Here is a 27,100-nt window from a genome sequence, read left to right on the forward strand (position 1 = left end):
GTTTGGTGCATTTCAGTTGATTTCAAAAAATTCCGACCGCAGCGCTTCAACGGCGGAAACCAGAAATTATCAGTATGTATTTCACGCGCCGTCCTGGTTACGCAGTTAATCATATATTATATCACGAGACCTATAAATTTAATCGATTAAACTATTCAAATATATTTTGCACGTGATTTTGCTTGGAAAATAGTTGAATGCACAATAATTTAGTAAAAACCCGAGACCGAGCGTTTTTATTCTAAAATTATTGTGCATGAAACTATTTTCTAAAAAGCAAAATCATGCAAAAAATTATTTGGGTAGTTTAATCAATTAAATTTATATGTTGAGTGATATACGGCTAGATTATTTCCTGAATGACTTAGGAATGAAGCAAATAACTATAAGAATTTTATTAACTATAAAATTTAACATTTTCGGACAACATTTTTTTTACAAACAACAAATTTCATTCTCACCACAGCGGTAAATAAAATTTAAAGACGTTTCAAAATGTCTCGTAAGTAATGTTTGTGCTTCTGCTACCTTGGTTACGCATCCCAACAATGCATCGAGCAGAGCATCGAGGACCGTTTCGCATGTCAACATATCAAATTCTGACGTATTTTTCTCCACTTATTTGCATAGATAAAGGAAATAAATTTAGATTGGAATGCCCGTCAAAATTTTGGATCGCGAAATTGTTTTGGATCGCGACCGTTGTACGCGATCTGGCGCTGCGCTGCTATAGCGGTTGCTAAGAACAACCGCAAACAAAAACAGAAATAATTTTCTCTTGTCCATATCTCTTGTCAATATCAGAATCTTCAAAAAAAAAATAAAATCTTAACCGCTCAAATCAAATTCTAAACCGCTCTCATTGAAAAAATTCCGAAAAATCTTTAAAAGTCCATTTTCAAAGTAATTATTGCTGTCTTGTGAGTTTAAGTTTTATTTACTTAAACCCGTGATAATTGTGAAAAAGTGGCATTAAAAACTTTTAAAAAGCTATACTGTAAACTGTGAATTGCAAAAACCATCGTGGATCGTGGCATAACGTCGGTTTTCAATGTTTCATAGGTATTTTATACATGTCTTTATATAAAAGAAAGCTTCTTGTATGCAACACACTTTACTTTATTTATTAAATTAAAAGAAAATAATAATAATAAATTTAAATAAATAATATTTGGCGGTATAATTCCGGAAAAAGCCGAACCGCTCCGAAATTTTCAAAAGCTTTGGGTCGCGACCGTTGCAAGAATAGCGCCAAATAGTGTTTACATTGTCCTTATGAACACTTTCCAATCTAAACTTGTTTCATTTATCTATGCTTATTTGTTCAAAATAATATCGAATAAGGAGGTTTCACCGATTAAAATCGTTATTAAGTCATACATATAAGTTGTAAATCAATGTTTTTAAATGAACTGTAGCTAAAATCTCTCAGAATTAGTGATAAACGACAAAAAGAAAACCCAAAAGGAAGCCGAAAAAATAATCGCGGTTAAACTGGTCTTGGGATTTAATCACTTATCTAAAGAAAATTTATTCGAAAAATTAGATTATCTGATTGGTCCATTTCACGATGAAGGAAATAATCGCAGTTAATCGAATTAAAAATTAAAGTAATATTGAAATCGTGGCTTTGTCATAATATTTAAGCATTCTGGATATTCAACTTTCTCGAAACAACATTTTATAGCTTCTTAGTTTCTCACATCGATTTGATCAGAAGCAAAAATGGATTCAAGCAGTTCGACAAAACAAGTGAGTAAACAAAGTGCTCGTTACACAATCAAATAAATAATTAAATAGACATAAATATATATACTATGAGAGGATAAAATTTTGCAGTATTAATGGTATATTTTTTTGAATCGACTAGTGACTAAATGTTTTATCAACATCTTCTTCTAAAATTATAATTGTACTTTAAAAAAAATCGTTATAGTCGAAATAGCCTCCAATAAGACCCCACTGGCAAAACCGGCGCGTAAAACTAAGCTCGCTACTGTATTTGAACTCATCTAAAAAGTTTTTTTTAGCTGGAATAATAAATTATAATACAAGTTAGACCTTCTGAAGATGTCAAAATATGTACTTTTTTATTTTTATTTTTAGAATTTTCACAAATTATACTTCCTAACCCTTTTAGAATAATTATATAATTTTTTTTCATATATTTGAACCCGTGTAATTGTATATGGCTATTTAAACCCGTGAAATTGTATATACTAGTTGTTTTCGATATTCTCCGATTGTGGCAGCACTGCCGAAGAATGCACCAAGCCTATATGAAGTGACATAGAAATAAGAAAACCTGGTAATAATTATTTGATTTTAACACTATTTTTACAGATGAATTTATTTCAGCTAGAATAAAAAAAAATTAAAACGCAAAATTCGCGGTGGCAAAGTAGTTGCAAAAGTGAAAGCAATATATTGTTATGGAGCCGATCGGCCGATTATTTGATTGCATGTGAGCGCGGGTCCATAAGAATACATCTGCAACTAAATAGTCGGCTGACCGAAAATTGCATGTCAGCGCATAGCCTAAGTTAAAACCTTTTCTTGAAAACCTTTTCTTGAAAAGGTTTTCAGTCTCGCAGATTTTTGTGTGTTCAATTTTTTTACTACATAGAATATCTGGTTTTTATAGCTGTAAAGAGTGTGATGACACGTATTCTTATAAAACAAGTGTTTCGGTGGAGTTTGATTTGTTATTTCTAACGCATAATAGACGGAGAGCTGGCTACATAAAAAACCTTACATGAAGTGAAGTATCCTTTTGTGTAGCCATTATGAAATAGTCATGTCTGCCAGCGCGATCCCGGGGCTTAAAGCGGGGCCGGCCAATTGAAAGGGTGAAATTTTGACATTAAAAATATTTTAAGGTACACGGTGTTATAATTGCGAAAATAGCCTTTATTTATTATTAAGAAACGTGTAAAACTGTTGAGAGGCATTTTTCTCGTGGCTAAAATGCCGGCAGACAACCCGAAAGAGGCATGGAATTTGACAAAAAAAACCCATCGCATACATGCATGTCAATTGGTGGAATGTCATGTTTACTTATTTCAAAAGCCGTATGCAAAAGGACAAACAAAAAAATCGTGGCTCAATCAGCGGTAGACAGTTATAAAAAACGCAATATTACTCTAGAGGGTGAATCTTAAATAAGTGCAAATATTTTCAGAGCTGGTAGATCTCTATAAAAGATACATATTTTCTTTTTACCGTTTTCCAAATAAGTCCAAAATAACTGAGTTATTCAAGTTTGAAAATTTAAAAAGAAATTGATTTATTTTTAAATAATTTTGTGAGACACCTGTTTTTTTCTGTACTTGCATCCATTATTTTAGTGTCGTAGCCATAGAGTAAAGCCGTAAGCATGCTAGGTTAAGAAATAATTATACCGTTGTAATTTGCAGTGAACCGGCAGTTCTAAAAAGTTTTCTAAAATATATACAGGAAAAATTAAAAATAATGCACGATTTTCTACACATAGACGTGTTCCTGGGGTCGAAATATATCACCCTTAAAAGTATTTTCACTTATTTAAGACTCACCCTGTATAAGCGTATTCAGGAAACGCTGGCCGCGTTATCAATTGAAACATAATACCTGTAAGTCTATAAAAAATTTACGGTGCAGATATCGACTCAGGGGAAGACTCGTTTGTGAGAGCGGGGATCTGCACTACGATGAGTCAGATACAAATAGTGAGACAGAATAGTAAATGTATGATATCTGTTTTGAAATAATAAAAAAATATATTTATAATATTATAATCGTATACATGATTTATCTATACTTAAATGGATGAGGTCCTGACAGCGCTAGAGTAATATAGCGCTTTTGTGTGTGTGTGTGTGTGTGTGATAACTATCTGCAGCTGATTTAGCCACGATATTTTTGTCTGCCCTTTTGCATAGGGCTTTTAAAATAAAGAAATATGGTATTCCACCAATAGGCATGCAAGTATGCCATATTTTTTTTTCATTCTCCAAATTTAATTTTTTAATAATTTTCGAGATCATTTTTAAAATTTCATACCTCTTTCGCGTTGTCTGTCGGCATTTTAGCGACCAGAAAAATGTCTGTCGACAATTTTCCGCGTTTCTTAATAATAAATAAAAGCTATTTTCGCAATTATAACTCGTGTACCTTATAATATTTTTAGTGTCTAAATTTCACCCTTTTGATTGGCCGCCCCCGCTACACAAAAGGATACCTAGCACAAAAAAATTAGCCATGTAACGGTGATAAGGTTTTTTATGTAGCCAGCTCTTAGACTATAAACCATAAACCTTATGCACCAAAAACGTTATGTAAATTATAAATAATGATATAAATAATGTTATAAAAATATGATAAATATATTTCATTTTTTTTACTTACTTGCTGATTCCAATCTTTTTAAGCTTCTTGCCGTTGGCATATAAATTATTCTTAACAAAAACATTATAGCAATCAAAACACCAGCTGGTACCAAAAATGTCCAGCTTACTGAAGTTACTAGTGCAACAATTCCGATGCAGGCAAAAAACACCTTAAATGAAATAGGAGACAATACACAGCAACTTTTCCATTCGAGCGTAATATGTTTTTCAACACTTGTTACATTAATATATTATTAAAAAAATAGCTAAACGTATTAAAAATTACTTTCAACTTACCATCATGAACATGTTTACTGTGTGTGGTAAGTGTTCATCAACAATTCCTAAATCTTGCGAAAATCTATTTAAGATATTACCAATGAAGTAGTTATCATAAAATGGCATGGCCGCTGTAGTTAATCTTTCAATCATAGTATTGTGTAGATTGACGGAAGCTTTTCTAAAGAAATTTATGAAAATAAACTGGTTTATTAAATCCAGTATTAAAGATGACACGATCATTCCAGTATACAATTTTAATGTCCAACTTGCCGTATTTTCCATTGTAACAAACACAGTGGCATTACTAACAGGTTGCTGTCCTAATTTTAGTACAGAAATATTTTGCTGTATGTTTATCCTGAAAAAGATATTATATTTAGTTAACATCTAAAAGATCGGCTTCTGAGATTAGTTTTTTTATTTGTTGTTTTAATTGATATTTTTAAAAAATAAACTTTGAGTAAATAAAATCATTGAACAGAAATACTAAGGAGGCAAAATTCGCGATCAGCAAAATGGGCGTGACCGAGACGGTATTTTAATAATATGGCTGACTTGAATTCCGGTTTATATCAGTGGCCTTTTATTTTTATTTTTTTAACCTTTACAGCGGGTTTTGATTGCTTTGATTTCACCCTTTTGTCTTTTTTTCCTCTCTTTTTGATTAATGTGCATTTGATTGCTTTGAATAATTTTATATTAAAACTGATTTTTTTACAATTATCAAATATCAACGACAGCTCAATTCATGTTATGATTTCGGCGGCATTTGATGTTTATAATACGATATGCCGTTGTTGGACGGCATTTACCTACCAGGTTACGCATGCCGTCGTTTACGTCAAATTAATTCAATTTTCCACCGGCATTTACAGATATACAGGGTGAGTTTTCTACGATGTTCTCTATGGGTACCTATCTCAAAAACTACTGGAGATAGAAAGTCGGTTAAATGGGGAAAGAATTGCAGTTTTGTAGGGTCATCAATATGCGCCTTTCAGATTTTTGAAAAAGTTCATGGCTTACTAGATATTTCGAAAAAAAAACAAATTTCGCATCTTTTAAAAATTGTCCCTAATTCCATTATAATCTATTTTAGACAAAAAGTTTTCACATAAAAGTTGTAGATACTCATATCCTTAATGAGATTGTGTCCTCCGTTTTTTCTAAAGTCTGTCATTTTTGACATATGACCCAAACAAATGTTATTTTAATGGAAATCATATAGTTGGATATGATTTCATAAAAAGCGCAATTTTTAAAGCTTTTCCGCGATATAAGCTATAATATGTTTTTTTACATAATATGTACATTGGCGATACATTTTTGAGGATACGTTGACCGGTGAACGTTACTTACTTACTTACTTACCGGTGAACTTTACGTTTTTTAGAGAACGGTTTTCAAGACATGTTAGAAAAGTTAAATTTAGATATTCGCGCATCAATAGAGTGGTTCCAACACAACCGTCATTATGACACCCCCTCCTCCAATATGAAAGGAATGTTAAGGAAGGGATAGGAAGAGGTGGGCCAATTGCATGGGCCTCCTCTATCACCTAACCTATCCATTTTAGATTTTTTTTATGGGGTGTGGTTAACAACAAGGTTTACAAAAGAACTTATGAATTAAGAGAGGCATACGAAGAGGCGGTACGGGAGAAGTTTAATTAAGTGGACCAGTCGTTCTGTGAGAAATAGCTAGTAATTACTTTTATCTATACAGGGTGATTTTTAACCTATACGCATAAAGTTAGATACGCATAAATATTAGCCAAAAAAAGATAAGAATTGGCTATAATATATATATATATATATATATATATATATATATATATATATATATATATAACTCACTAATTTTTTGAAAAAAAAATATTATAGCTTATATCGCTGAAAAGCTTAAAAACTGGCGCTTTTTATAACGTCATGACCAACTATGGTTTCCATTTAAAAAAACATATGTTTATTGTTTAAGTCATATGTCAAAAATGACAGGCCTTAGAAAAAATTGGACAATACAAATTCATTAGGGATGTGATTATCTACAACTTTTATGTTATTATACAGTGTGAGTCTTAAATAAGTGCAAATATTTTCAGTGTTGGTAGACCTCGATGAAAGAAACATTATTTTATCCTTACTGTTTTCAAATAAGTCCAAAATAACCGAGTTATTTTACTTTCGAAAATTGAAAAAAAAATGATTTTTTGTTTGAATTTTGATCCTGGATCTATTCTGGGTTTTCTTTTTTGTAAATTTAATCTACTACCTAATGTTGTCATATTAGGTATCCACAGATTGTTTTCTTAATAAATCCAAACTTTCAAAAAAAAATCGCGAAAAATTTCAAACGTATTTATGAGGTCAAAATATACTACCTCTACCAATATATCTTATAATCTAGCTAGCTTGTGTGTCACGATCTTGATTTTTCACTCCCAGCCCCTTATTTACTTAGCGTAAAATATACAGGGTGGTACAAATTCCGGGTACGAGTATTGGTATCTCGGTAACCGTAATAGATACGAACAGAGATAAATTGGAGCAAAGTTGCGTCTTTGGGATGTTCACCAAGATGCCATCAAAAATGTTTTCAAATTTTCAAGGTTAGCTGAGTTTTTTGCAAAAAAAACGGATTTTTTTGAATATCAAGTTTATTTTTTCCTATCGTTACTTTATAGATAATCAAAAAACTAATTGCACATTTTCATAGCCACTTTATTAGGGCTATCTGATAGTATTTCTAGATTTACAAATTAGATGATAATTTGTGAGATACAGAGGCCCACTTAATTATTTTAAATACGGACCTGCATTTTTAATTTCAGGCTTTTAAAGAGCTCGGTCTCCTGAGTACAGTGTGTCCCATTTTGGTTGAAATCATAGGGTATCTCCGTTATTAGTGAAGATAGAAGGGTGCGGTTTTCACAAACCTGTCCCACTTTTTCGTCAAACGGAAGATGCTGCAAACAAAATTTTCATAGCCCTCTTAGTTTCTGAGCTACAGGGTCTTTTCGAAAATTTTGCAATTTGGGACACCCCCTGTATCTCTGTTATTGTTAAAGGTATCGAGAAGACGAAAACTGCTTATTGTAGAACTTTTTACGTAGAATACAGTGGCGTAGTCTGTTTTTCTACCAAAAAAATATTTTTGAAAATATGAACTAAAGTCGAGGGGTAAACCGCAGAGGGAAAAGTGTACACCGTAATTCCTTTTACTCAAATAATTCCTCAGAATTCCTCGTAATTCCTCAGGAATTCCTTGGAATTCCTGGTCTTCAAGGTCAAGGCAAATCATTCAAGGTCTTCCTTGGAATTCCTTGATACGAACTCGGTAACTCTTTCAGTCTGAACCAGCGTTGCCACCTCGGTTTCGCAGTTCCGCTATGAATTTTCTGGTGATTTTTATAAATGTCTAATGTCTCTATAAGTACTAGATCTAACAATAAAAAGTACTCTTACGAGATTTACGTTTTTCTTAGTTAAATTTTAGGATTAATAGGGGATCATGAGGTGAAAATACTGGAAATATGTCGGAACTTACTTATTAAAATTATTTTTTCTCGAGATTTTTTGAAAATGATAGGTACCTAGTATACTCGTATCTATAGGAAAGGAAATTAATAAAACTTCAGTTGCACGTCATAATACGATCACCAGCAAATTTCATAAGATTACGCATGGTATCATTGATGAAGTGCACCCAAAGTTGTATTAATTTCCCTATAGTATATAGGTACCTATTATTCCGAGGAAATGAAAAAATCAACTTTACACTTTCTGAGTACTGAATAAAAAAATCTTATGAGGATTTCTTTAAAATGGCGAAATCAGGGAACGTTATAAGTAATCTCTCGGGGGTGGTTCGGCCGTACTATTGGAATATATTTTAGATATATAATCGAGGGTACAATATTAAATTAAAAGAATATCTAACCTGTAGATATTTGATATTGGGAAATTTTGGAAGCGATTCGAAAACGAAAAACGGATAGTAAAAAATCGCCTGCAAACGTTTTTCTTTAAATTTAGTACTACCTATTATAGTATTCATGGTTTACTAATGTTCGTTAATTTTTTATAAAGTTGCTTGTAATTCCCCTTTATTCCTGTGGAATTCCTCTAAATTTCTAAGAAATTCCTTGGAATTCATTGGAATTCTTACGGAAATAATTGGAATTCCTAGTAATTCCTATGGAATTCCTTGGAATTCCTCGTGATTCCTTGGAATTCCTATAGAATTCCTTCATAGTGTACACCATAATTCCTCTGCGGTTTACCCCTCGACTAAAGTTATGTTTTTTCCTCGGTTTTTTCAAATGGAACACCCTGTATATTTATAAATCATATGATCTGTCTTGCTATGAGCTTCTCAAAAATATATATCACTCTATATGTATTTTCACTATTTACTGCAATATTTAAAATATATCTTTTTCTGATTAGTAGGCCGTGATAAATAACAAAAAATCAAAATGGTATTTATTAAAATAGTCATACACATATTAAAATTTATTTGGGATTGATATATTTTACTTTTGAAATAACTGTTACCACTGAAACTGTGAATATATTTTTCTTTTTTTTATAACGGGACGGGTTTGCAAATTCTTGAATTATTAAAGCATTTTTCAAGTGTTCGACATTGTTGTAGTGCCTGCGATATATTTCGTATTTCAAAAATTCCCAAAATCAGAAATCGAGAACGGCGAAATCCGGGAATCGAGGAGGCTATCAATATGCGTTCATTGGTACCAATTCATTGATTTGAAAAATAATAATTTAACAGTATTCTAATATTTCCATAGTTATGAGGGGGAATGTTCCCCATCTTGCTGAAAGTATATTTCACGTAAATTAGCTAAAGGAATATCTAAAATTTCCGATACGATAGATTATTCTTATGTATACACGTATTCCAAGATTTAAAAATAGCGGTAGAGAGTTAAGTTTCCCTAATATATAAAGAATTTATTAGCGGCTCCCAAAATAAAATAAGAGACAGATAGCAGTATACTTATAATAATTCTTTAGTTTCTTTTATTATCAATCATGGCCTACTAATAAATATGATGTTTTAATAAAAACTTTTAAATATTGCAGTAAATAGTGAAAATAAATATAGAGTGATATATATTTTTGAGAAGCTTATGGCAAGACAGATCATATGATTTATAAATATACAGGGTGCTCCATTTAAAAAAACATAACTTTAGTTCATATTTTCAAAAATATTGTTTTGGTAGAAAAACAGACTACGCCAATGTATTCTACGTAAAAAGTTCTACAATAAACAATTTTCACCTTCTCGATAGCTTTAACAATAACAGAGATACAGGAGGTGTCCTAAATTGCAAAACTTTCAAAAAGACCCTGTAGCTCGGAAACGAAGAGGGCTATGAAAATTTTGTTTACGGCATCTTCCGTTTGACAAAAAAGTAAGACAGGTTTGTGCAAACCGCACCCTTCTATCTTCACTAATAACGGAGATACCGTATGATTTCAACCAAAATGGGACACCCTGTACAAAGATGTGCTACACTTAATTTTTTTTTGTTTCAGACATTTAAACACAATTTATTTAAACTAATTTCAAGTCCGGCTCGTTTTTTTTTTAAATATTTAATCTATTCATCGTTACAATATTGATAAACCTTCAAACTTAACAATGACGCCGGGTAAAACATTGAATACGGAAAATCAAATGCAATAAAATAATAAAAAATAAGATAAAATAAATAATATAAATATAATATAAACAATCAAATCATTTCCACGAAAAATGGATTGGAAATGATAGAGCAGTATAATGGCCAGCGAGGTTCCTGGACCTGTCGCCAAGGGGAGGGGAGGGGAAGGGGCATTACTTGACGTCATTTGTAAAATAAAAGAAATCAATATTTTTCAATATTTATAATAAAGAGTACAAAATGCATTCTGAAGTATAAGAAGATATGTTCAAAGAGCTATAAATAAAATTTGTGCAATAGGGAAGGTAGTAACCCTTTCGAACATGTAGAGCAGAAACTAGTTGATTACTAGAAGTTGATTTATTTTTAACAACTACGATTATTATGCATATTATTAGATCGCACAATTAGATTTCAAATTCACAATAAAAAAAGTTAAAAATAATCGAGGGGTGAACACTTAGGGATTTATGGTGTACACATGAGAGGATTTCCAGGGGATGTACCGAGGATGTAGTGGATGTACCAAGGATGTACTAGAGGATGTAGGGGATGTACCGAGGATGTAGGGGATGTACCGAGGATGTAGGGGATGTACCGAGGATGTACTAGAGGATGTAGGGGATGTACCGAGAATGTAGGGGATGTACTGAGGATGTACTAGAGGATGTAGAGGATGTACCGAGGATTTACCGGGGATGTATTTCGAATTATTTGGGGCGTAGTTCGCCGAATGCGATGTTTCAAGTCATCCAAATTTGTGGGTTGACTTTTGAATACTTTTTCCAGAAGGTATCCTCCTCGGTATCCTCTTAAAAAAGTTTTTTTTCTGATGTTTTTTTTCACTTTCTAATTTTTAAATAAGAATAACTCCAAAAAGCTTGGATTTGGGTACAGCACTTACATGGAAAATATTTAGAATTTTAAGAACGAGGTTTTTAAAGCATAATATTATTTTACCCATAGGTAATTTTGTTGCATCCCCGGATCATCTTAAACGTTTAATTGAAGATTTTTCAAAAGACAAACATTTACTGTCAATGTCAGACCTAAAAGCTGAGGATAAGATGAACTTCTCCGCTGCCGAAAAAATATGTTCTCTACAAGTAATCAAATTGCTTGAAAATGTTGCTGGTAGTGAAGGTACCCGAGCCTACTTCAATATAATGCATCTAGCCATATCGTCTTATCTAGATACGGGCTCTGACATAAAGAGAAGAATATATAATATCTGGTATGTTGTTTTTTTTCTCAGGATTTGGCGAAACTGGCTTGAAAATCATCCAAACTATAAAATTGAAGCTAATTTCATAACAGCCAATTGTTATAATTGCTTAGAGCTTAATGCTCATGCATTAATTAACCTAGTTTGCAATTTCCGTGAAAATACCACTCTTACGCAAGACATGTTTCTTCCTTCTTTATTTTCTAGTCAAACGTGCGAGAAGATGTTTCGGGCTACAAGATCAATCACTTTCTCAAGGATCAAGGATCAAGGCAGTAAACAATATCTTAAATGATCTTAAAGATGTGATTTTTCCTCGAGAAAGGGCAAAAATATCTACTGAATCACACTCACAATTTCAAGATCTTTCTGACTCTTGTTTATAAAATGTAGTTTAAATGCTCTAAATGATGCAATACAAACTACGTGCGACTTGGGAATTGAAGTTGTTGATAACAGTTGGAATATCATATCTATACCTGTATTAAAAAACCCTACCGATGAAAATGAAAGCGACAATCAAACAGAAGAAGTTGTCGGGGACCCGGTAAGTGATATGGCAACTTTCGTAGACGAAGAAACTGTACCAAACATTCTTAGTGCCCTACCAGTTGAGTCAGGAAACTCAGATAACCTGGATAATCAAGAAAGTAGCTTATTTATAGATTTATGCAACATTTCATCGGCAGGAATAGGAGAAGAACTTGTGATGAAAGATTTTTCAGCGAAGTTTGTCGAGGGAAATAATGCGGGTATAAATGAGCAGGGACCCATGGTTCGGGTAACCATAGGAAATAAATCTGCAGTTATAAAAAAATCCTCATTGTGTTGGCTCCTTGACGAAAAAAAAAATCAGTGTGGATCGCCTAAGACGATTTATTTTAAATAATCCTAAAGCGGACAACACTCGTGTCAAAAAAACAAAAAAAATCGTCAGAGTGCAGTCGAAAAATAATAAAAAAAGAGAAATTGCCAGGCAAAACAAAAAAAAGGGAGGTAGAAGAATTTCTTCATCTGAAACATCTTCGGAGGATGATACTCATATTCAATATGATGACAGTAGTGATACTGAGAGTTTTTGCAATAACAGCAGTCATTGATCGGACCAAGACTCAAAAAATCAAGATCAAGATGGAGATCAAGACTCCAGACTTGAGCCAGAAGTTGAATTGAACAAATTTTATGCGGTTTACTACGATTCAGGGTGGTTCATCGGCGAGATCGAAGCAAAAATGGGAAAAACTTTCAGAATGAAATTTCTCAAAGAAAAAAAAAATGGGGGTTTCTTTTATTGGCCCAAAAAAGCAGACACAGCGGAGGTCGAAAAAGAGTTTATTTTTTTCGGCCCTGTTTGTTTATCGCCTGATTTGGACGGGAATTTGCAGTTAAAAAATGATGATTATCAAAATATATCTTTTGCCTATTCTCAAAAGAAGTAGCCCTCCTAGGATAATTTTTTTTTTTGAAAAGAGAACAATGTTAACTTTTTGTTTTTTTTAATCGAGGTTTTTGTATTCCTTTCAAGGATTTTTAAATGTTTTTCTTTTTTATTCATTGTACGAGTATAAGACTGAGTTTGTTACGTTATTGTTCCTAGGTAATATGATTTACTTTTGTTAATTTACATAATGAGTGTATACACTGAAAAGCATTACAATTCGGACACATGTTTTTAATAACAATCGGTATTAAGTACAAATCCTAATCAATAAACAATTCAGTCAAATACAGTGCCGCGCGAGGTGCCGCGTATCTCTACTACATAATCATAATACCACAGCAATCCCAGAACTTTAAAATATGAATTAGAACTGAACAGAATAATATGATTAACAGAATAACAAGACAGAATTATATAAACTATAAACAAAATAGAAAGTTAATGCTCTTACCACTGATTTCATTTATGTCAGAATTTCGACACAATTCATGTTTCAAAAATTTATTGTTTGACATTATTTCACGACGGGTATTCAAAAACACGTGTCGAAATTGTAATGCATCTCACTGTACCTAGTTTTGCATAATATCATAATAGTGTAAAATATTATTATATATACAAAGAAATATGTAACTCCAAATGTTTAACTTGCATATTTTGTAAATTGTATTTATATCTAGGTTTACTTGTTTTTCAGTTTTTGTAGGTGTAGGGACATTGTGTAAGAAAATATTTTAAAATATTTAAAAACACATCAATGTGTCGATTTTTTTATATCTAATAAAGCAATCATATTTGAAACTAAGTCTACCTTATTTATGAGCTTTGAGCAAGATGATGTTACTCCACAACATTGTCACCAGTAAATCCTTGAGTAAATCCCATATGAACACCGTTCATATAACATCATCACTGGTCCTATACAGAATATTAATATCAATGCGTGTTAAATCATTGATAATAGGTACCTTTGCTATAAAAAAGCTAGGATAAAAACTAGTAGTTTAAAATTAATCTCCTGAAGGATATCGAGAAATGGATATCGTCATCACTATGAAAAAAGTACAATAATTGTGCCACCTAACTTTTTAGCAATGATTTTATTATATTACTTTAAAAAAAAATATAATAGATCAGCAGATTAAATTACAAAATATGGATAGTTTCCATTAGCATGAGCAGTTTAAGATATTTTTGGAAAAAAGTCCTCTAAAATTTGTGAAATTTGAATACAAATAATATGTCAAATGATTTTACAACATCGTTATTGACATTTAATTTTACAAATTTCACAAATTTGAGGGAACTTCGTTTCCAAATATATCTTAATCTGCTAAATGTAAACCTCGATGTAAGCTACAGGTACATATTTTTTATGTACGTCTATCATATATGGACCTTCATAAAAGTGTTGCAATACAATTTTGCACTAAAATAAACGGGGGAGATAATATTCTGAGACTTTCAAATTTACAGGGGATTTCCTATAGACGGTCTGCCGTTGCAATACCCGGTATTCTGATTGATATCTATACCTATATGATTGATAATAATATGAATAAGAACTAAAAGGATGTACCGGGGATGTACCCAGGATGTAGTGGATGTACAGAGGATGTAGGGGATGTACCGAGGATGTACCGGGGATGTAGTGGATGTACCGAGGATGTAGGGGATGTACTAGGGGATGTACGAAGATGTAGGGGATGTACCGAGGATGTACTGGAGGATGTAGGGGATGTACTAAGGATAGAGGATGTAGGTGTACACTTTTTGCCCTATGTGTTTACCCCTCGAAAATAATATCTTTAAATCGCTGATATTATATATTTCAATCTTTCAATTGGCTCGATTTTCCTTATTCAATGTTAATTAGTGTTGATTAATACTGTTGCGATGAATATAATCAGATTAAATAATTTAAAAAACCAGAGTCGGACTTGAAATTATTTTAAATAATAGTTTTGTTGTTGTTAAGGTACCCAAAACAAAAAAAAGTATAAAGTGTGGCATATCATTGTACTCCGGAGGCCGAGTTCTTTCAAAACCTGAAATAAAAAATGCAGATCCGTATTTAAAAAAATTAAGTTGGCTTCTGTATCTAGTAAAGTTAAAAAGGCTATGAGAAAGTGCAATTAGTTTTTTGATTTTGTTAAAAGTAACGGCAGGTAAAAATAAAATTCGGTAATCGTTTTTTTTTCAAAAAACTCAGGGATCCTTAAAATTTTTAAAACTTTTTTGATAGCTTGTTGGCGAACATCCGAAGGCGCAACTTTGCCCCGATTCAACCATCTTCGTATCTATTAAGGTTTCCGAGATACCAATGCTCGTATCTCGAATTTGTAGTATCCTGTAGAAGATGTAATATCATACCAGTTTGTTAGTAATCTAGCAGAGTAACTTTCTGACGTTTCCGTAATCATAAACAGGAAAAATATGACCATAAACATAAAAATTCCACCTCCAAATGAGAAATACTTTTTATATACAGAGAAGTCTACTTTTCCTATTTTCTTCACTTCACTGTACACTTTCTTTTGGTTAGTTCTCTCGTCATTAATAAGCTGTGTAGTTTCGTTTATATCTCCAATGTCTTCTTGGAAATCTGAACTCAATATCTCCGGCTCTAAACTTGTTTCTCGCAATAAATCTGCTTTATTATCTGTTCCTTTACCGTCAAATTTTATGGAACCTTCCTTCATGAGGATCAAGTTATCAGCGCCTTGCCGATGCTTAACATTGTGTGTAACCAAGACGCAGTATTCGTATTTTAAAAAGTCTTTAATGCAATTTTGATAAACAAAATCCTGAACGTTGGGGTCTAAAGCGTGTAGAGGGTCGTCCAATAGATACACGTGACTTTTTTTGTACACTGCCCGCGCTAAATTTATTCTAGCTTGTTGTCCACCGCTAAGATTTTTACCTCCGTCAGCTAAAAATATATTATAAGTTACAATTCTACGACAATCATTGTCAAATTATGTTATACCTACTATAGTCTCGTCTCCTTGTTCGAACAACTCGAAATCATACTCCAAGGCGCATACCTTGACCACTTGATTATACCTAACTGGGTCATAAGTTTCTCCAAACAAGATGTTTTGTTTAATGGATGAAGGGAATAGCCACGGATCTTGTGAGGAATATGAAAAGGAACCTTCGCTAACAAGCTTTCCGTCAGATACCGGTAGATCTCTTAAAAATAATTTCAGAAGGGAACTTTTTCCACATCCCAGAGGCCCGGTCACAACTGTAAGTCCTGGTTTAATTTCAGTCGAAATATTCTTCAGGATATCACGGTCTTTAATCTGAAATTTAATGGTGGTTTGTAATATTTCAATAAAATTTCAATGCCATTTGAATATTTTTCAGGTATAGAGTGTCCCTTTTTCGTGTGTTTACAGGGTTTCTCCGTTTTTGAGTACAGGTACAAAGATGCGGTTTTCACATCACGTGCTACTTTTTTTTACGAAACTAAAGATGCTACATATAGATATATACTGGGCGAACTGTCGAAAATGTTGCATTTATCGACACTTTTTGTATCTCGGTTATCCTATAACTTCCAATATCCAAATATGACCCAAACTTATGCTGCTTTTTTTTTAATGGGATACCCTGTATATTATTTTTTTGTTTATTTGCCGTGTTTATGAGGCTTTCTAAAAATATAATATAATCTATACTTCTTTTCATAAACAAGGTACAAAAATGCATTATTTAACTTTTTAACATAGGCGGCCGGTATAAATTAGATAATAAAAACAATGGAATAATTTATTCGACGTCAAATATTGGTTAAAATATCAATAACTCGGATGTACAAAAAAAACTATAAAAAGCAGGGGGGGGGTCAAATTCGACGCTTTTAAATGGAAACACCCTTTTCTATAGGAGATAGACAAAAACTAATATCGGTGTCTGGAGCTCAATCTTGCATTTTTAACAAATCGCTGTAACTTTTTTGCTATGGAAATTTTGTATTTTTATGAAAACATTTCCAAAGCACCTTACGTAGAATTTAATGGTTTAAGTATAATTTTTTTAAAATTAATAATTTAAGAATTATCAACAGAAAATTTGATTTTTTATATGGGACACCCTGTATATTATTAATTTATTGAAAAGAATTTAAAATTACCTTTCTAAAAATATAACACACTTGATATTTTGCTCGATTCCCCTTCGAGATATAGAGTATATAAAAATCCGTCCGCTTTAAATAAGTAGGCTTTGAACGGCACCGGCTGTATTGCAAAATAAATCTAGCTGTGAGCATCAATTAAAACGAAAATAATATTTGCTATGAGAGATGCAGAATTTTATAACAATTTAAAATAAATTTAACCAATATCAACACATTTAAACTATATCTAATAACAATAAAAATAAATAGCAAACCAAGACATGAGATTTTGCTACAGGTGTTCGACATCTCGATCGTCTTCTGTTATGGACAGACGGGGCAGTTTTTGGACATTTCTCGCGGAATTCATTAAATCAGTGGGGGTGAAAGATACCCTCCCATAACTGCTAAGTATTTCTAATTTTTGTCTAGATTATACGGAAGAATAAGGAACCTTTATTCTTCAGCAAATATATCCATAGGATTAGATCAATGGGGCACTAAGTCAGGCGGCCTCGACGGCCAACGGCTGGGATCTTCGTTGGCTATTCAATTATTCTTGAAATTGGCTGCAAAATTTTGCTGATAACTTCAGTGTTCAGAGACGGTGCGTCGTCTTGCTGGAAAAATATGTTTTCGAGTTCCATTAAGGGCATACCATCAATAAGGGGTCCAAAGCCTACTAGTTAAAAGTGGGGAACTTTTAAAAATTCTGTATTTCGAAGGGGATTATAACAAAATATCAAGTGTGCTATATTTTTGGAAAGGTAATTTTAAATTCTTCTCAGTTAATTAAAAATATAGAGGGTGTCCCAAATAAAAAATTAATTTTTCTGTTGATAACTCTTAAATTATTAATTTTAGAAAAATTATACTTAAAACATTAAATTCTACGTAAAAAGGTGCTTTGGAAATGTTTTCATAGAAATACAAAATTTTCCTTAGCAAAAAAGTTACAGCGATTTGTTAAAAATGCACATTTTTGAAAAACACCCCGTAACTCCGAAACGGTAACAGATATTGATGTGCGGTTTTCACCATCATGTTTTTGATGAAAATTGAGCTCCAGACACCGATATTAGTTTTCGTCTATCTCCTATAGAAAAGGTTGTTTCCATTTAAAAGCGTCGAATTTGACCCACCCTGTACAGCGTATTATTCAAAAGTAGCGGAAGTTCATTTTCAGTGCAGTTTATTAAGATAACGCTGAACGCACGATGAAAAGCAAAATTGTCTGTTTAAATTAAATAAAATAAAATAATAATACTCTTTTAAACTAGGTAGATTTATGTAAAAGTAAATAATGCATACCTTTACCTTATTTATAAAAATAAGTATAGAGTGTATTATATTTTTAGAAATGTCATAACAAAACAAATAAAATTAAAAAAATAATATACAGGCTGTTCCATAAAAAAATAAGTATGAGTTGTATTAACTATGATATTCTGGTGCAAAAATACAAAAAATACTGGTAGGGTGAGTCATTTTTCGAAAATGGCAGCTCACAGCGAAAAACTAGTTACACCCCTGGAGTCTACGCAAAAAATCTACGGATTTAGTTTTCATCTTTTTGATTAGATATAAAAAAAACAAGATACGAAGGGGGTCATTGATATATTAATAAAAAAGTAGCAAAGTAATGTGAAAACCGTATCTTTGTAGCTCTATCGATAAAAGAGAAACCTCGCAAAACACATGAAAATGGGACATCCTGTACAATGTCAATGTGTTCTAAATTATAAAATATAGAATAACACAAAAAATGTTATAAAATTCTTAACAATAAAAAACGGACACGAAAATGGGACACCTTGCATAATCTGTCTGTTCAATGAGTCATGGAAGATTTTGACAGATGAAAAATAACAAAAAATTATATTTATATGTAAATTAAAATTACAGACACAACTGCCAATCAAGAGAACTGAAATCAATAATTGCAAATCAAGTTATTTTTTTTTTGAAAATACAAAAGTTTTTCCAAACAAAAATTTCTGATTTCGTCCTTCCCCATAAAGATATTTTGTTTGTATAGGGTGAAATAAAATCACAAATTTGTAACCTTTTTCGAAAACCGATCACAATAAACATTTGGAAAACATTCTTTAATCCTTTAAATTAGCAGTCCATGTCCCAAAATTTTAAGCACTTATTCATTTACACCATAGAGATTTACATCCTGTCAGATCAATGTTACAAAATCAGTATCATAAAGATCTGTCTTGAGACTATGAAATATCCTATGAGATGGATATCCTATCCTTTTTGGAGCTGGATATACCAAGAATTGCAACTCTAATTAGCTTCTCAGAATATTCAGGATCAGGATATATTCCAGGATCAACAGGATCCGGATATACTCGTAGGAAGCGTCTCGAGACTAACCGACAATGCACAGGGTCAAACGAGACACAACTTCGACCTGGTCACCAAATATAAATTATATTCAAGTTTATATCTCCGATGCTACGATCGTAGGGTAGGGTCACCTAATACGTAGGGTCACCAAAAGGTATCTCAATCTGTGGGAGGCTCTGACTGAACTGAGAGAAGTCCTGCCAAACATTACACGGTTGGCTATCCCAAAGTTGGGGTGTGGACTCGATGGTCTGAGTTGACCTGCTGAGCCTTTTTTTTTTATCCAGGCCCAGAACTCCAATTTAAGGACATGGAGTTGGCGAGTCATCAACTCGAGGGAGGAGGGAATTGACCTCCAATATAGGTAATAGAGGAGGTAGATATATCCTCTATTATAGATTCGGAATACCACCGGTATCAGGTCTATGGAGAGACCAAGTTAAACAGGTGGAGAAAATCGAGAGAGACGGAGTTAATGGAGATAGATTAAGATGGAGAGAGAGCCTCCACCTCACGGGTACCTCAGCCGGAGGCAAGCTCTTCGACCGTCGAAGGGTGTATACCCTCGGAGGAAGAACATCTGTTGTCAGAATACCCCGTCCCCCCTAAAATAGGAAAATCCCCACGCAATCGTTTTCAAGATATTTGGAGTCGAAATAATCAATACATCGACAATACGAAAGATAGCGAGAATATATATTTTCCTTTCAGTAGTGCAAGCACGGACACAAAGTTCTTACTCTTCAAAACAGTTGAAGTTTGTCGAAGTTTCTCGATTATAATGCGGGCCACCCTGTACATAACTTTATGTTTGTCTAATTAGCACTAAAATACCGTATAATCGAAAAAACGGCGTCCAGTTAGCTTGAAAATGACGATCGATTACATTCCCCATATAATTTTACATATAAAATGACAGCGAACTTCATTTCATAGCCTTCGCTGACGCCCGTTTTTTTTTCGATCATATTGTATAAAAATATACTATGAAGTCTAATATTTGTATATAGCTTACTTTGACATTGACATTACTAGCTTTAACCTTTGACTTCTTATTCATGTAGTCGTCGTCGTTTTCGATTTCGTCGCTGTTGAGGATTCTACTAATCCGTTTAGCAGATGCTAGAAGTTCTGCACCTCTTCCCAGTCCAATAGGAATTAATATACTAATCGAATGCTTTAAATCTTTGAAGCACTTCATAACATAGAAAATTACTTCGGCGTCAGCTACCTCATTGACGGCAATGTAAGTCATCATCAAGGCGTACAAACCAATTTTTGACGTAAATATGCCAACCATGAAGTTCATTGATCTTAAGTAAAATGATTTCATAAGATATCCCATTTCCTTTCTGGAAGATAATTTGAATTAGTTACCTAGACGAATATTTCATAATCGTATTTCACAAATAATAACTTAATATTACTTACACACGTTTACTTTCAACTTTTTTCGAAAATACTGTTTCCCATGTGTACATTTTTATTATTTTTATGGCAGATAGAGTCTCTTGAGTAGCTTGTAACCGTTCATCTGTTTTCTTTCCCAAGTCCAATCTTAAGTTTCTTATAAGTTTGCCAACATACACTAGAAATTAAAATTGTAGTTTCTTTAAGTTCGTCCATTGCAACAATCCATAGGGTCAAATTGATTTTTTTTCTTATTACCGTAGAGTCTCGATAACTTTACTAATTAGGGGCGACTGTATTCATCCTACAGGGTCCGGCAATAGTGCGTCTGGCATCTGTAGCTCCTAGAATAAAAAACTTGGAAGTTTTTTTTAAGTGCTAACCTAAAGTATGTACTAGAATGTATTTCAGGAAAATATTTTAACTTCTGAAGGGTGGCTCAAAAAAGTGTGAGTGGTATCTGCGAAACCGTTAAAAATTTTGAAATACTCTTAATACAAAAAATGTTCATTTTTTAATTCTCTATCTATTAAAAGAATGATATACAGGGTGTTCCGTTTAAAATAACGAAGAAAAATTATTTTATATTTTAGAAAGTGTGGCGTAGAATTTTGAACACCCTGTATGATTTAAGATTACGATATTTATAGCAAAGTAGGTACAGACCATCTAAAGTAAACACCTAATATAGTTTCGATTTCAGGACAGTTCTTGTATTTTTAATAATTTTTTTAAAAAGGCTGAAAAAAATATTTTTTTATTTATTTATTAATATCTCTGAAGCTATCAAAACTTATTTAAAAATATCTTAAAATTATGTAAAGTTATCAGAAAGGAAGCCAAAAATATACTAATATACAGGGTGTTCCATTTAAAAAAAATCATCCTCATCCACTCACACTTTTTTGAGTCACCCTGTAGAGGTTAAATTATTTTCCTGAAATACATCCTAATACCATACTTTAGGTTTACACTTAAACAAAATTGCTAAGTTTTTTTTTATTTTAGGAGGTATACATGCCCGACGCACTATTGTCAGACCCTGTATATTTATAAAGTAAAGTTTATAAGTATATGGCATTTATACATTCACCGGCATGAAAAACGGGCACCTTGAATTTTTTATGTATTTTAAAATTTTATCACAGAGTATACCAGATGGCTCCTTACGCGTTAAAAATTGTGGACCCGAAATCACTCAAGTTTTGAAATAAACTAGGTTGATTGCAGAATACTTTCGTAATTGTTTAGGTTTCACCTCTACCGCACAGATGTCACTACAAAACTTTGTTTGCGCCGTTGTCAAACGTTTTATCGAAATATATTTCATATTTCCTTTTATTTAGGATGATATTAAATTAAAAATTATGTAATTTACAAACGTGAAACATGTTGAATTAGTATATAAATATTTAAATTATCAGTACATTATTATATTTATTAATTTATCGTCAAACGTCATTTGCTTTATTATGACATATGACATTAACCTCGAAATTATGAACCAAGAAAACATGAAAACCATTAGGATTTAGAATAAATATACAGGTAATTCACACGGTATTTTGGAGGTTGTATTAAAAATGTAGGGTAAAACATAATTTTAGAAACAAAATCAACATTTATGGACAACCAATGGCGGATATAGAGAGGGGCCCACGGGGCCAAGGCGTGTTAAAAAGACGTTTTGATAAGTGTTTTGGTATACCTATAGTGGTAATCCAGTGTTTTATTTTGTTTATCTTGACACCTTTATTATTATTTATCAACACTCTTATTCTCTCCCAAGTAGCACAATAAATTATTATGAGCGTGAAGTGTTTTATATACGATTTATTAAAGCGATCTCGTACACTGAATTGTTATATAATAAACGCAAAGAACACAAATTTATCATAGAGACAAATGTGTTTTATTATTTTGTTATATAGATGTTTTGGCGACTAATTTATAAAACATTTTTATAAACATATTCGTTAATATGCTCAGGAACGTTTATATAACAAATATTATACAACTATTTATGCTTGAGCTAGATATATTTTATAATTGATTTATAATATAATTTAAAACAATTATTAAATATTTACAAAAGAGCTATAAAAATATGCATTTTAGTTTATTAAAACATTATCGACATGTTTTATAGCTGTTTTTACGACTGATTTATAAAAAAATTTGATCTTCGCAATAATTTAGTCGCGACCGCTACTCTAAGAAAACAATTTTATAATTGCTGTTAAAGAAACGAATTTAAATACTTATAAAGCGATTAAAAAACAAAAGTGTTTCCCTAAATACAAAAATGTTATTTAGGAAACCTTATAAACATACTATAGCACTAACCTCAAGAAACAACTAGAAGATTTTATTTTTGATATTAAACATATTTGTGTTTAAGTGTAGCTAACAAAAAATAAATAACATAAGCAAAATGAATAAAAAATAATCAGGTTTTGAAATAGCGGGATAACACGTGAAGTGCAACAATACTGCTATATTAAAACCCGGTTCGACTACATAGTAGTGAGACCCATTTCTACGTTATTATTCTGTGGCGTTCGTATCAAAAAGGTGAAGGAAAGAAAGTCATCCAATGTTGCCAGAATAAAAATAAAGTCTGCAAGTATAATTGAAAGTCAAATTTGTGTTTAATTATGTATTTTTTCCAATTATTTGCCGTAGAAAAATCGATGAAAATTTAATTTTTTTTAAATGTCTTCCTATGTTTTAAGTATTGATGAACCTACTGCGAATTTAAAAACACACGTCCATAATTTTATTGTTGTAAATGTGACAGCACAGGAATATATAGACAAATTTAATTTATTTTGCCGACATTATTTTAAGTAATAAAACCAATATGTTCCGTATAGCATCATTGTAAAACAAGTTAATTATATAACTGCTCCCTGAGCAACAAAAATGTTTTGTTAGTCGACGCCATGATTTTATGTTGAATTTGGACGACTGTATGTCGGCCATTTTACCGACTCGGGATTTGCAAAACAAAATAATCGAAATTTAATTCAAAATAAACGTACTTATAAGAAACCAATCAGTTTACAATAATATCGGATATTGGATAATGTCGATTTTTCAGTTTACAGGTAACATTGCAGTAATTTCCTAAAAATTAAATATTTATTATAACTGCAAAATCTTATTAAAACGAATGCGCCTTAAAATATTTCCACAAATATGAATATATAATATCAGTAAAATTTACTCCGCAGGAAAATTTAACTCCTGGAGCGTTTTAGGAGATATTACTTTTTATACAATTTACATATTTCTTTAAATTAGCCATATTTGTCATTTAAATAGAATATATGTGTACTTTGCCATTTTTAAAATCAGTTTTGTCTTGGTCACTATAAATACACGATATTATAATTTTATTCTTGATAACTAAAAAAATAAAAATGCAGATGCATGCTACAAAAATATTTTAACTGAGACAAATATGTTATTTTTAAAATATTTATAAATCTTTTATAAAACAGTTTTATAAATATTTTGTAATGTACTCAATATTATTTTGTAAGCGTTATCGGAGAGTTTTTAACGTACTTCTAAATAAGTATATTGTTTTATAAACCTGCGCCTATTTCGTGTTTATAACTATCGTATTAGGGTTTATAAAGCACTTGAAAAATAGTACATATTTATCATGAATTGTTATATAACACTCTATATAACCATTTTAAGCACATTTGTGCCACTTGGGCTATACTTATACTTACCTTGGGCAGGAAGTACCGAGCAAAGACAACCAATTCCTACAAATCCGGCTGGTCCCATTTTATTGTAGATCAGGTAACAAGTTACAAATAATTTAATACTTTCTACCCATAGATCACTAAATAGCATGAGGGTTCCTTCAAACGCTACCACGTCTTTTGTTATAACTGTTATTATATTTCCAAGGCTAATTTCGTTCATAGCTGATGGGGTAAGTCTTAATGCTAAAAATAAACAGAAAAAATCAATATGAACAAAAATATATTATAATGGATTCAGTAAATAATAAATATGAATATACAGGGTGTCCCAGAAATAAGTGCAAGTATTTTATCTGGGAGTATAGTTCAACCCCAGAAACACGTCAATGAGGTTTTTTTTCGCGAAAAAAAATTTGAAAATTCGGAATTTTTTGAAAAAAAAATAGGATTTTTTTTTAGTTTTTAGTTAAAAAACATAATTTCTTGAGCATACGGCAACATAGGTACAGTACGTCTGCTGGATCTGTGTCTATAAAAGGAATGCGGACAAAAAAACATTTAAATAAACAACGTCGTATTTTATACGTCGACTTGACGAGTACGTCACCGCAAATCGCTCCGCCCACTCATTTTATTGGCTACTTGCAAATTTGTCGAATATTTATTGATGGGACGCGTCGTTTAATTTTTTACGAAAAACATGGAGAGAATATCGTTTCCCCTCTCACGGATACCCCGTAGCTACAGAACGAACAGACGTACTGTAGTAGATTAAATTTACAAGAAAGAAAATCCAGAAAAGATCCAGTGGTCCTCAAAATTTTAGCAAAAAATATATTTTTTGGAAATTTTCAAAGTAAAATAACTCCGTTATTTTGGACTTTTTAAAAAACGATAAAGAGAAAATATGTTTCTTTTATCGAGATCTTAAAACACCCTTAAAACCCTTAGATCCCTTAAAACACTTGCACTTATTTCTGGGACACCCTGTATATAATAATGCATTTAACCTACAAAATATAAATAATTATTTATTTACATGGTGTTCCAGTAATAAATGCAGATGTTTTAAGGGGTGGTAAATTTGGTCAAAAGAAACATATTTTCTCTTTACCATTTTTAAAATAAATTGAAAATAAACCGAGTTATTTAATTTTGAAACTTTAAAAAAATTATGGCAACAAAAAAAAAATCCAAATTATGGATTGGTGCCCGGATCTCAGATAATTCCACGTCCTCTGTTACCGCATAATCAAGAAAGTATACACTTAAAAATTCATCATTCACCGCTTCCACGGATATCTCGATCCAAACTCCAAACAAGAGCTGTCAAACATTACCATTAATGTAAATAAATAATTTTTGTTTTAATTAGTTAAAGCTAAATTAGTTAGCTACCTAGTTAAAGAAAATTTCAATGTTTTGTTTCCATGTTACTTACTCGTTATACTCGTTCAATATTTTTTTGACATTAAAAATAAAAACTTATATTAATATTATCTAATTTTTTTCATAGTCCTGGATAAAGTATAGTATTCTACTCGCATATAATGACTGTTATTCACTTGAATGATTTATATAATTTAATTATTATTATTATTATTCATAAACTTCATCCGCGTGAATAACAGCCGCCATTATATGCTCGTTGAATAATATACTATTATCCCATTAGCGGATCATTTTAATGCCTACCGCATAAGTTCCAGTATACTTGCAGAAACAGGTCTTGCACAAGTATATTAGAACGTGTGTGGGAGCACGTATACGCACGTATACAGTGTGAGTTTCCTACGATGTTCTCTATGGGTATCTCGGAAATTACTGAAGATAGAGAGTCGGTTAAATGGACAAAGAATTGCAGTTTTGTGGGGTCATAAATATGCGCCTTTCAGATTTTTGAAAAAGTTTATAGCTTACTAGATAATTCGAAAAAAACAAATTTCGGCTATTTTAAAAATTGTCCCTAATTCCATTATAAGCTATTTTAGACAAAAAGTTTTCAGATAAAAGTTGTAGATAATCACATCCTTAATGAGACTGTGTCCTCCGTTTTTTTCTAAAGCCTGTCATTTTTGACATATGATACAAACATATGTTTTTTTATATGGAAACCATAGTTGGCCATGACTTCATAAAAAGCGCCATTTTTAAGCTTTTTAGAGATATAAGCTATAATATGTTTTCTTCGAAAACTTACCGAGTTATAGCCAATTCTTAACATTTTTAAACAATTTCCCTTAGTTAGCCATGGGAACAAGTTCAATCGTCGTTGCTCTCAGAAATGTGAAACTGCCACATCCAAACTTTGTAAATTAAAATAATCAAAAATTGTAAATATGAATTTTTCAAATGAAGAAAAGCGTGTAGGATTATTGGTTCAACTTTTCTTGACCATACATTTTCAAGGATACGTTGACAAGTGAATGTTACGTTTTTTAGAGAACGGTTTTCAAGACATGTTAGAAAAG

General features: G+C 31.9%; 1 protein-coding gene across 1 annotated transcript in view; it reads right to left on the minus strand.

Annotated features, from left to right (window-relative positions):
* The window catches only part of LOC115885766 (probable multidrug resistance-associated protein lethal(2)03659), a 43,409-nt gene that overhangs the window by 10,102 nt on the left and 6,207 nt on the right, over positions 1 to 27,100 (minus strand). The window contains exons 4-10 of the mRNA XM_030904777.1: positions 24,651 to 24,872; positions 20,926 to 21,082; positions 20,510 to 20,846; positions 15,997 to 16,315; positions 15,381 to 15,939; positions 4,665 to 5,007; positions 4,387 to 4,537 (exon numbers count right to left, since the gene is read on the minus strand). Of these exons, the coding sequence (XP_030760637.1) occupies positions 4,387 to 4,537; positions 4,665 to 5,007; positions 15,381 to 15,939; positions 15,997 to 16,315; positions 20,510 to 20,846; positions 20,926 to 21,082; positions 24,651 to 24,872 (2,088 nt within the window). The remainder of the gene's footprint in view (positions 1 to 4,386; positions 4,538 to 4,664; positions 5,008 to 15,380; positions 15,940 to 15,996; positions 16,316 to 20,509; positions 20,847 to 20,925; positions 21,083 to 24,650; positions 24,873 to 27,100) is intronic.

Source organism: Sitophilus oryzae, unplaced genomic scaffold, assembly GCF_002938485.1.
Source record: "Sitophilus oryzae breed Bouriz unplaced genomic scaffold, Soryzae_2.0 scaffold_41_pilon_pilon, whole genome shotgun sequence".
NCBI lineage: Eukaryota > Metazoa > Arthropoda > Insecta > Coleoptera > Curculionidae > Sitophilus > Sitophilus oryzae.